The 12307-nt window shown below is 37.3% G+C and overlaps 1 protein-coding gene across 1 annotated transcript in view; it reads right to left on the bottom strand.

Moving 5' to 3' along the window:
* UXS1 (UDP-glucuronate decarboxylase 1) overlaps nt 1–12307 on the bottom strand; it is a 56269-nt gene that overhangs the window by 35881 nt on the left and 8081 nt on the right. The window contains exons 2-4 of the mRNA XM_053936337.1: nt 8108–8135; nt 5393–5441; nt 3251–3294 (exon numbers count right to left, since the gene is read on the bottom strand). Of these exons, the coding sequence (XP_053792312.1) occupies nt 3251–3294; nt 5393–5441; nt 8108–8135 (121 nt within the window). The remainder of the gene's footprint in view (nt 1–3250; nt 3295–5392; nt 5442–8107; nt 8136–12307) is intronic.

The raw sequence follows: 12307 nt of genomic DNA, 5'->3' as shown, positions 1-12307 counted from the left end.
AAAATTTCTTCCTGTTTTTATATAATGAATCACTTGGCTTTTATCTTTTGAGAGCAGAACTAATGTCAGGCATGACATCACAAGAGAATAAAACAATAAAACATGAGCAGTGACTGGACACCTTCTTTTTAAAGTTTGAAAAGGCAAAAAACCCTCTTAAAAGCTGTGGAACACAAAGCAAATTTTGTTGGCTTACCGCATTGACTTCAAACACTTCTCCTTGAAGTTTCAATGTGAAACTTACAACATAAAGTTTTCATTTGCCTTAAAGTTTTACAAAACCGATATAAAGTTTACAATCAGGACGTTGAAAAAACACATTTTAAGATATTTCAACAATTTATACAAGAGAGTTTATTCAGTATGAAAACTAATCTTAATTTTCTTAGACATGCTAGACTGCCATTTATTTGATGGCCTTCAAGCTAGTAATTTAATTTTTGCATCTTCTTTACAAGAACTTAATCAAACCAAAGAAACCATAAAATAAAATTATGCGACATAAGAATCTTAAGTGCTCTCTCAAGCTCTTCATGCTTCAAACCTTAGAAGAACTTCTCTCCCTGGCATGCATTCTGCCAACAAAGTCCTCTGAAAGGAGGTGTGAATTTTATTTATTTATTTCAGTAATTAGCCTCATAGTCTTGGCAATTTCATAGCTCAGGTTTTCCTTAACTAAATATCAGCGTGACGCCGCACAAAAATTAAACTCTTCTCCTCCAGTATATCCACAGGCTAGAGATAGCCTGGTGTAGCATGCAGGAGCCAAAAATGCCAGGAGTTACATGTTCTTCTACTCACCAACAGCCGCTGATTAAACTGACCCTCAACTGTGATCTTGAAGCATCCCCCCCCCACCCCGCTTCTATCCTGCAGTACTGGCTGAACAGGAATTCCTCAGCACCAGAGCACAGATGCTTCAGTACTTTATCCAGTTTTCATCACAGCATGAAAGCTGCTTTCAGTTTCTTGGATAGAGGAAATATGGCAATGGAATCTTCCAATGTTAGCCACACAGGGTGACTGAAAAACAAGCTACCTACCCTTGCCTTACGTCACTATACGGGTCACAAAAAATTTCTTTGATTTATTGCTGAAGCAATGAAAGCACACAAGCACAATGCAGATGTGTAATACACATCCTTTCTGAGGCAGGGAAGAAAATTCACTCATACCAAGAGATTTATGAAGTTCAAAGTAAGTTTAAGTGCCAAATAACTAGATGCAAGGCAAGTCTCCTCCATTCCAAAGACCACTATTCTAAGGTTGCAGTAATCCAGCCTGGGGTCATATTGCTGCCAAAGGGACCTCACAACCACTTCTGCTCCTTCTACTACACCAGTAGCTGTTTAGAGGCAGTGGGATAGAGTCTGGCAGCCAAATGATGACCTTTTGGCAACAAAATGGAGTTTATCTTGACTTAATGCCTGCTTTGATGACTACATGGCAATGCTTTTGCTGTGCAAATTCTTAAAAAAACTTGACATCTCTAGCTTCAGTTAAACAATTTCTTGTCATAAGATTAGCATTAAGGAATTCTTGTCTTTCCTGCTTCTCAAAAGCATGAAGATGGCTTGCTTTCAGGTTTTAGCAGCTTATGAAGTATGAAAACATTGACACTAGAATAAGCTTTGCAAACAGGATCAGCTTTCAGGCATCTGACAGCAAGTAGTTATTTACTGCCACTTCACACAGATATAACATTTTAAAAATATTAATTAAACCCACATTCAGCTGAACCACGAGAGGTAAATGGCTACATTATTTGAAAAATAATAAGAACACAATAATAAGAGCTCCCCTTTTGTGAAAGTATAATTTCAAGATTGGTTCATACAGAGGTAAAAAAAAATATTGATTCTGTCTCCTTTTTCCTAGAGGTCTGAAACAATACTTATCAATACACATATATGGCTTGTGGGCGAAATTTTAATTTAATGGTTCTATTCAGCAATTCATTGCTCATTTGAAAAAAATACAATTATCAAATAAAAAAGAGCCAATCAGGATACCCTCCCACAAAGGTCTTCTGTGGATGGCAGAAGAAAATACCTGGATTACCCACAACTGAAACTGAAGGTTTACTGGACTAACAACAAAGATTAAATAAATAAAGCAACTTAATATTGTAATTGGCAAGGTGGTAACACAACCTAGAATTTGTTTCACGCTGCCAATATACACCTAATTCAACCTATGAAGTTCATGTGCACAGTAAGAGATGAGCAACCAGTTCAGTATTCTCACTGAAGTAAATTGCATGTGGCAGGTCACTGAACCTTTCAAATCAATTGTAAAAAAACAGAACTGAAATTTTTTCTCCTTTTTTTTTTTTTTTTTTCCTTACAGCCCAGGAGGGGTGGGAGGAGGAGGGGCAGCTGCTCACTGACAAGACAAAACTCTCAACAGCCAAGTACTGCAGGTGTCAAGCATACCTCTGTCCAGCAGCAATGGTATTCTGTCCCCTCTCCAAAGGAAGAGCACACAGCCACTAGTGCACAATACCCCACAAGGGCTTACTAATACTGCTTGGACAGTCCAGACTTGGCCTTTTGCAATGCAGCACTCTCTGCTTTGCCTGGGACACCAACAACGTGTGCAGTGTCACCTGCAAAAGAGTACCACTGGCAAAAGCAGCATGATCTTGTCAGAGTTGACAGCTCCCACTGCCACACCCGACCTCATTTTGTGATGAAATCATCTGTCCATGAGGACACCCAGATCAGAGAACTGATGTGACACAAAGGCAAACAGGCAGAGTGAGGGGTAACACATTCCCTTACAAATCCTGAGAGAAGCAGGTCAGCCAGGCTCATCCAAAGCACACACACAGGCTAAGATGCACAAGCAAATCACTGTACAGTAGCTGAAGCAGAGTAACCAATCACAAGTATGGGAAGATTGTGGAAAACATATTTTAAGCCTCTCGAAGATGAAACCAGCATGTCTTAGCAGACATAAACCATGGTAATCCATTCATCAGCTGGACTCCAAATAGCAAATACCTCCATGGGATTTGAACTTTATGGAGTCCAGCATTCTCAGCTTGATTTAGTAGGATCAATCAGCCAGAATACCTTAATCATTAGTGTCTCAGCATTCCATGTCCGGTCCTCACTTATATATGACAACAAATCAAAGGTGCTGAAGGCATATACAAAAACTTATTTCAAGCCTACATCTACAGAACTGATTGCTACAGAAAAGAAACTGCCTTTGAGCTGCTTCCCAAATCCAGCAGATGACATACCTTTTTTCTAGATCTTTGATTTTCTCCCTTAGAGGTGCAACAGCCTAAAATAAAGGAAAAACATTTAATCTTTGAAGAATAAAACAGGATTCACATCACAAAACACACACATAGGAAGTTGCCTTAGAGCAAAAGTCATGGCAAACAGTCTCCTATGCAGATCTTTACTGAAGACACTCCAAGAAACTTACATTTTAAAGCCTCCTTTACATAAAAAAAACCTTGAACCTTTTCCACCAAAACTCAAATCACCTAGAAAAGTGTGAAATGAAATCCCTTAACTTACCACTGAACATCAAGGCTATGAGTACCATAGTCTTGATAAGGACATCCAATGTTATGATTCCTATTTGACAAAGTGAAGTCATAAGTGACTTGTCTGAGGTTGTCAAAGGTAAACTATATCCAGCAACAGAACAATGGGACAGTAATTTAAACATCAACTATTTAAATGGACAACAGATAAGCATACAGAGGACACAGACACAGAGAGAGGGGAGGGGCATTAGCTCCAATTAAATGGCTGTAATTCTCTCAGAACATGCTATGCAAATTTCAAGATACATCATGTCCAAATACCTAAATATGTTCTACATCATGATTTGAGGTTATATTTAAGCTTAAGAAAATACTGAAAGGAAATTTGTTAGAAAATACAGTTCACCTACCAGGACTTCTATTTGCATTTTCATAGCTTTAGAAAAATCACTTAAGCTGGCATCAGTTTCAATTTCTTTATCACAGAACCCAAATTTCTAACAGTCCTGCTGAATTTCAACAGGAGTCCCTGAACTCTTGTTTTTAAGCTATTAAAGCCTTGTCACAAAATTTACCCTCTTGGACTATACGTAAGTTGAAAACTGTCAGATGCTCTAACTGGTACTAAATGGCAGCACATCAGCAACCACCATTAATTTGTTTAATACAAATACTTCTTGTTAGAGCTAGATAATTCAGTAACTTCATAAACTTAATAAAGCTGCAAATTCACGTTAAGATGACATAATATGGCATTGTCATTTATATTAATTAAATATTTAGCTCTGTGGAACAGCAAATAGCTCTTGAAACAGTTATTCTGATGGTCTAAGACATTATACAAGTACAACTTTAAAAATAAGAACCATAAATGCCCAACTTCTCAGACCTTACAGTAACTCTGATCTACACATTGAATTTCAAATATTTTACCATTCTTAAACAACTGGATTTTTCACAATGCTTGTTGCAACACTTACTAGATTTTTTTCTAAAAAAGACAAACAAACCAACCAAAAAACAAGAGAGAGGAATGCAAAAGGCAAACTAAGAATACAGGCACTCCCTTGATTTTAAGCAATTTCAGTAGGCTGCTCACTGTGTCCAGAGGAACAACTGCTATATAAACCTGCTGGAATACAAGACACTAGGCAGACCAGCCTACTAGTACAGGAACACACACCCACACAAGGGTAAGGGGTATCAACCTCAAGGACTTCTCTATCTATTTAATACTTTGTTTTATTGTTATTAGACTGGAAGGCTGAAACATTTGGAGAAAGATCTGTTGCACACATTCTCAACATTTCACAACAAACTGAGGTTGAAATGGAAATTCAGAGGTATTGGGTACAGCAGCCTAGAACCACTAGTAAGTTCAGTCCCCATGTCTACTCCAGAAATTGCTAGGACTTGTGCTTAACGCCTTGGCACTGCAGACCCTCCCCAGCCAAAAACACTGCGATATTTGTTCATTAGTTAAGAACAAAGCAAAGCAATTTTGGGCACCTTCAAATTTGTAATGTATCTTGTATATACTTCACATTTTGTAAGGCAGCCAGAGGAAAGAATTTGTGTACATCCTTTCAGTAACAAATAAAATCATTCTTGAGAGGATTCTACCATAGTCTCTGCAGCAAATGTATCAGCAACCTATCACTTTTAAGAAAGGTTTTAATGAAAATAAAGTGGAATCACAGATCAATGTTAGAAACTCCACTACAGCGAAGAACAGTTCAAAAACTTATGTATAGACACAAATCAAATGCTTTGGTTTTAGCAGAATCAAGAGTAATGAGATAAAACTAAATATACGACTTCAATATGAAATTAGTGAAATGAAGTCCTCAAAATAAAACAGATTACAACTATTAGCAAACTAACCTCCTCTATTCTACTTTCCACCTTCTGATCCCCATTTTCTTGAAGAGACCTGTTGGCAAGAAAAGAAAAAAATAATACACACCTATCCTATAATTGCTTCGCTGCACCCCCATCATATTAAAACAGCATCCTCAAAGCACCTTGAGTTAGTATTATTTTGAAAACACAATTAGAACAAATTAAAGAGGATGGTCTAATTTCCATTGCAATCCATCAGATTTGGCAGACACTGAACCAAGCCCACAGGAAAGAACAGTACCAATAAAAATGACATTCATTTTACATAGAAAATTAACTGCACTTTAGAAAAGTGTCTAATTACTGGTTTTGAGTGTAACTTTACTGTGCAAAGGCCCAAAATGTCTCTTTGAGGGTCTCTGCATACTGTATGCTGACAAAAATTTTTCCCTTAGACAAATGTATCTCACTTTGACTTTGAACTTTTCCAAACATATGGGAAAAAATCCCAACTGCACGAAAACACATCTTCAGCGACTGTCTGATGGGCAATACTGACTTCTCACATAATGTTACTCGTTTGACATGAGGCCAAGGATGAAGCATGTTGGGGTAACTTGTGAAAATAGAATACTGTCTAAAAGGCCAGTATCTTGCACAAATCTGTGTGGTCCTTTTTAGCATCTGATTGTGTTAAGTGTCTCAGTTATGTTCACTTTTGAGTAAACTTTTAGAACTGTAGAATATGTATTTTTAAATTCTACCTCTTGTATTAAGGTTATGCAATTTTCCTAACATTTGTGTTATATTTTTTTTTCAATGAAACCTTCTGAAAAAGGAATTATTTATCTCACAGTAGTTAAGTTTTTGCATACTAGAGGAATCATGGGTATCCAACATAAAATACAGTTCTTTCAAGTGAAAAACAGAGCTCCTTTACTTGAGACCTGAACTCATTACACCTAGAGAAACAGAAGATCCTTTGTTAAGCATATATATATATACACACACACACCACACAGTTAGAAGTCAAAGCAATGATTCCCTTCATAACCCTCTGTAAAACTCTCACTTTTTAAGAAAGTAAACTCAGTCTATTACTGAGGCAAAGACCTTACTGACCAGATTCATTTCATCTCTAAAGAATTCAGTAAATTCCTACACTAAGACACACATTCCCTAAACCATCTGTTCAAATCAAGTTGTCATTTATTGCACTAGTGGTAAATAAAAACCCTGAAGCTAATGTTGAATGAATATACTATAAGGAAGTGGTATTAAGCTATCCTGGTGGATTTTGAAAATGTTTCCCCAAATAACAGAAATTTACAAAAAACTATGCAAACAACTGTGGAACAGATAGTCTTTCCTCTCTTATAAGTGAGCAAGGAAAATTTGGAAAACTCCTGAGAATTTAAAAAGGTCCCCTCAAAAATAGTTCCTACTGTTTTTTACTCACAAATCCTGCAACTCAAGGACCAGCAACTCTGCAATCTATATTTTCATGAGCATTTCCTCCTAATGAAGACAATCTTACTAGCTGAGGGCCAACATTAGTCCTTCAGAAATTTTCCCCCTCAAAAGCTTTATAAAGGACATTTCAAATAAGAATACAGAGGCAGGTAGTGGCAGAATTTGTAAGGACAGCTTATCAGGAAATAAACACTCTGGATCCCACACCCACCTGTCCTCCTCAAACACCTCTCTAGGGTTCTTGTCCTTTGTTAAGAAATGCTCAGCTGCTCATGTAACAGCTGCTAAGCTGCCGTAGTTGACTGGTCGTGATAACATGGTAATCTAACTGATATCTCCATCTGCAACCCACAGCAGCCCAGCAGCTGTTTGCCTGACAGCTGAGCACTCTTTGCATCAAGGGTGGGAAACTCCAAGAGGAGTAGAGTGGACCACTTGGGATAGGAACAGACCCCTAGGGTAAGCTGTCCTGGGTGCATTAGAGCCTAGAGAAAATTCATTATTATTCTCATTTTGTCCCAAACCTTCCTTACTATGTGCTGCTAGGAGTGGCAACAGAATACCAAAACCCTTTACTAGCAAAACAACGTGGTAAGATATTTTGTCCTCTATACACAATGACTTTGCTGTAGGGAACAAGCTGTGCCCATATTCTCTTCAATTTCTTTTGCAGCCGTGTCTTCCCAGTGAATTTTCCTGCAGGACAAACTCACATGCAAGCAGAAATGTGAAAATCTGCATGTTTTGCATACCTATTGTCATTCTATTTCTAAAGGAAAAAATTCTAGAGGACAATGCAGGATTTTCTACTTTTCAGCAGTTAAACCATCAGATTCTCTACCAATTAACTGTGGAGGAGGAAAAACTCTCCAAAGCACACTTCTGATTCTAGGTACAGAAATACAATAATGGGTTGCAGTGGGGAATGTGCTGCTCTTCAATATTTAACTCCACACTGTCACTGAGATACAGTCATGTCTGTGCTGAGGGAAAAGCAGAAACCAAGCCTATGCAAACCAACTGGCCAAAATCGGAAGATGAATTTGTGCAAAGAAAAGCAGATGAAGTGTGAGTAAAATTCCAGGTGAAATCTATAGCAAACATACAACCATTTTTGAGACTGAGCATTTTGTATTTAAGAAAAAAAAGTTATCAGTTGCTTAGCAACCACCCAAACAACAGTGTGAGCTGCAGTTTTTCTCCCTGCTTTATATATATTGATAGGAAATGTAAGTTAATTTTATTAAACATAAGGATAGTCAGTACAAAAATTGTATACGTTACCTCATATTGACAAAGTTTCCCCATACAGCTGGAAAATAAGAAGAGAAAAAACATTACTATGTCATATAGCACTACCTGAGGAAATGTTTTCCTATTATCATCAGAAGGAATTTAAGACAATATTAAGTATGTTAATCACAAGTTATCTAAGGAAGTTACATATACACCCTCATATATAAGTGTCTAGAACACAGTTTCAGAGTATGGGTGGAATTCTGAAGAGATTACACGGGACTGTAAAAAACACTCAAGAATTATCTATTTAACCTATAATTTGTCACTGCACGCAGATTAAATAAACCAGAACACTCACCTTGTTTATCAGGGATACTGGAAAAAATGACAAGAGCAAGAAAGGAGCTCTGTGGACTTGAACCACAAAAATTGGAAACTGCAGAGTGACAAAAGACTGGCCACTACAGGCTAGAGCTGTACCAGTCCAAAGAGGTGCCTCAAGAATCCTGCATTAAAGGTAGCAAGTGCTTGTGTACACATATAATTGTGTCTAAATACATACATAACGTGAGGTAAACACAAAAGGTACCTAAGCAATAGAACTTACAATGCCTCAGTAAGCAAACTTATTTATTACTGTTTGTATGGAAAAAGTTTTATAGAAAGATAAATCACAATATAAAATCAAAGACTAAAAGATGCAACAGATGTAACTGGTCAGGGCTTAGGTGATTATAGGAAGACTATCAGAACACTGACTTTGCTTTTAACTTTCAACTAGGAAACAGAATGCAGTTTCAAGTGAAAAAATTAGAAGCCAGGCTACACTGACAAGGAAGACTTGACAACTTCACATCATCAAGATAAACACAGTTAACATGAAACAGTTATGTAAGGGATTTTGCAAAACAAGCAACACAGTAAACATACTCCAAACATCTCCAGAAAATAACTCTAGAGTTGCTGTTTAAGAAACAAGGCTCAAGCTAAGGACCAAATTACCCTGGGTCATAGGGAGTAGCCTATATGCAGTATTATCATACATACAGAAAACTTCTAAAGTGTCCACAGATTTTGTAAGCTGTATTGCAGGTCTTGAGTAGCAGCTAGTAAAGTATTTTGCCTACCTTTAGGCTTTGCACATACATTTCCATCACTATTACTCAATGAGCTCAAGGAGACAATGAGGTGTTACAGAAACAAAACAAAAAACTCTCTTCCTGCTACAGTCACAGGCACCTTCCAGGCAGGAGAAATGAAACATTCCCAGGAAGGAGGAGTGGGGAGGACACAAATGAGGATTCAGTAATGCAGTTGTTCTAGCCTTCAGGGGATGGGAAAGCTACTGAACTGTTTTTAAGTGCTGAGTGCTGCTGAGTAATTCACGAGTAACTGGGAAGAATCCATGACAGACTAAGAAATAAGCTGTAGGAGGGCTCTGTGGTGATACCATAAAACCTTCTGTCATCTTCTGGGGAAAAGATAGGGAAGCTTTATCATATTAGAACAAATGACCCATAAAATCCAACTGAATTTTTAAATAACCTGGATTTTGTGTTAACTAGATAAAGTAAATTTAATGCAGTAAAAACGAGATCCAGTGTTGAGCACAGTTAAATTCAAGTTATTTACCCTCTGGCTAGAATTTTAGAATTACATATGGTAACAGTAATGGAAAAACACCTTGTTTTCTTTTAACAAATGATGATGATCTGGCAGTCACAGGTACAGAATCCTCCAGTTAAACATGACTGAGATATACTTACAAAGAATTATTTTTCTGGGCTACAGAAATCCATACAAATAATGTAAGCAGTTATGCAGTGGCAGGAAGCATCTGGGTTTAGCTGGTAAAGTAGGAATTGATTGAAGAAAAAAAAAAAAAAAAAGAGTTGCCAGCTGCAACAAATACCACCCTCCCAGTCTTGTTGCAAAGACAGTGAAGCCACAAAGAACTGTCTTCCTAAAGAAAATACATGACTTCCGTGTGCTCAGTGTCCACAGCAGGGAAGGGAAGCTCGAAAAGGCATTCACATCCTTCCAGAAACACTGTTTTTGATATCCCAGTTCTGTAGGAGTACATGACCTTGCATTAAACTTTTATGAAGCGTATTGGGTACCACGGCCAAAAAAAAAAAAAAAAAAAAAAAAAAAAAAAAAAAAAAAAAAAAAAAAAAGAATTTGCAAAATTAACCACACAGGAACTATCACACAGAGAAATGTGAAGAACCCTGAAGTCTCTCATGTGTAGAGAGATGTTGCAAAAACTCATTTCAACATACTGACTGCCCTCATAAAGCATTCTGAATGCACAATTCTAAAAAAGATCTCTTTGGCTACTGGTGCTCACATGGAGCTTACACCAAGGTTGAAGGGATCAGAGCTAATATTTTTGTACAAGAGTGGAAATAAGGTTTGACTGTTTTTCTTCCAAATACACAGCTGTTTATATAATGGGCTTACCCAGCAGCAGAAACAGAAGTATGACTCTAGCTCACAGAGGATTTCCTTGCCCTAAAGGTTAAGTCAAGGCTGGTCTGACATTCAGGCAAGAATGATGGAAACATAGAGGTAAGTAGGTCCAAATCCACAAGCAGAATGATGAAAATAACAAGCCTAAATTCAAAATGAAAATCCTTACAGGCATCACAAAACCACTTGACAGGCCTATCAAGTTCAGGCCCCAAAAGCTGCAAACACAGATGGTTAAAAAAATCTTCCACATCAGCAAGGTCATGAATCAGGCACTACACAAACCCAGCTTTCAAATGCATGAGACTCCTAATGGACCAAATTTAAGCAAACACTAACACAATCCAGAACTTCACTGTAAAAGCCAGTTTTAAAAATTCAAGTCTATCGCCAAATCTTTTAAGCCAAAAGGTATTAATCCAGGATGATAGTCCTGTGCCAATTCTCAGACTGTAGAGATTTAACATCCTCACTCCTCACAGCCACACAAGACATACTCTGTGAAGAACTTCCAACTCATCCAACTAGAGAGCATTCATAAACAGTCTTCCTGCCATCTACTGAAATTCTGTGCAAGGGAAGAATTCATGATTCATTGGACTAGACAGAAGCATGACTTGTAACCTAACAATTAAGACACTCACCTACAAGAGGAAGAGACAGGGGTTCTACTTCTTCTTTCAAAGACTGATTGAAAACCTCATCCAGTGACTAAGGTCACAGTAAATTGGCATTAGGGAAGTGAGCAGCATATCTGAATTGTTGTAGCCTGGTTTAATGGCTCGTAGGAAGAGTAAAACTAGGACTACACCTATCTGTTTTGAGATGTTGTTTCCCCTTTGCATCCTTTTCATAAAATAATGAGAGAAATTATTTTTATTGTAGCATTTTTGCAAGGATTAACTGCAAGTACCATGAAGAGTAAAGTACATTAGTCATTAATCATTCCCACATCATTCCCTTTAAAGTGAAGGCTTCCAGAAAAGGACAACATGCCTTGAGTGAAATGTTGAAGAACTCTCTAAAAGAGCCTCTTTTAGAAAAAAAAAAGAAATTTGTTTCTTAATGCCCTAGTCACAGTATTGTTATTAAAGAGCTATTTACATTTATCTGACTAAACATTAATCACTCAGGGTTTTTAGAAAACTCAAATGCTTTTTTTGTTTCTTTCCCCAGCCTCTGAGATTAAGCTGCAACTATTTGGCACAGTCTTACAGTAAAATTGTTGTAGATTTTCAAGACTTCTCAAACTTCCCTTAAAAGGCAATTAGCCATATATGAGTAAAAAAATGTGGTGTTGGTTTTTTTTTCCTACCAAATATATTTACATACCTAGAAATTTAAAAGTTTGTTTAGTTTTTCTAGAGAAGCCCCATTCTGACATGATGCTGAACACAGAGGGATACTGCAATGACTGGGATACTGACAGCAAAGGAATACTCCAGGAGCTATCCTCTGGATACAAATCAACTACGCCTACATTAATTAAAAAAAAAAAAACCGCCAAAACACCCCCCCCTCCAAAAAAAAAAAAACAAAAAAAAAACCCAAAACAAACACCCAAACCACAACAACACAAAATATAAAATCTGTTAAATCACACTTGAAAAATACAACAGAAATACCAAGTATTTGGCTGGGGTTTTGCTGAGCATCTACCATTAAATAGACACTTCAATATCACAGTCAGACTTTTAACTCTGACCAGCTGCACTTCATAGCAGGAAAGTGTTATTTTTCCAGACTCTCACAACATAGGAATAGGACGTATGT

The sequence above is a fragment of the Vidua chalybeata genome, chromosome 2, assembly GCF_026979565.1.
Source record: "Vidua chalybeata isolate OUT-0048 chromosome 2, bVidCha1 merged haplotype, whole genome shotgun sequence".
NCBI classification, from domain to species: Eukaryota; Metazoa; Chordata; class Aves; order Passeriformes; family Viduidae; genus Vidua; species Vidua chalybeata.
The sequence above is the reverse complement of the archived record's forward strand: the minus strand, read 5'-3'. Positions and strand labels throughout refer to the sequence as shown.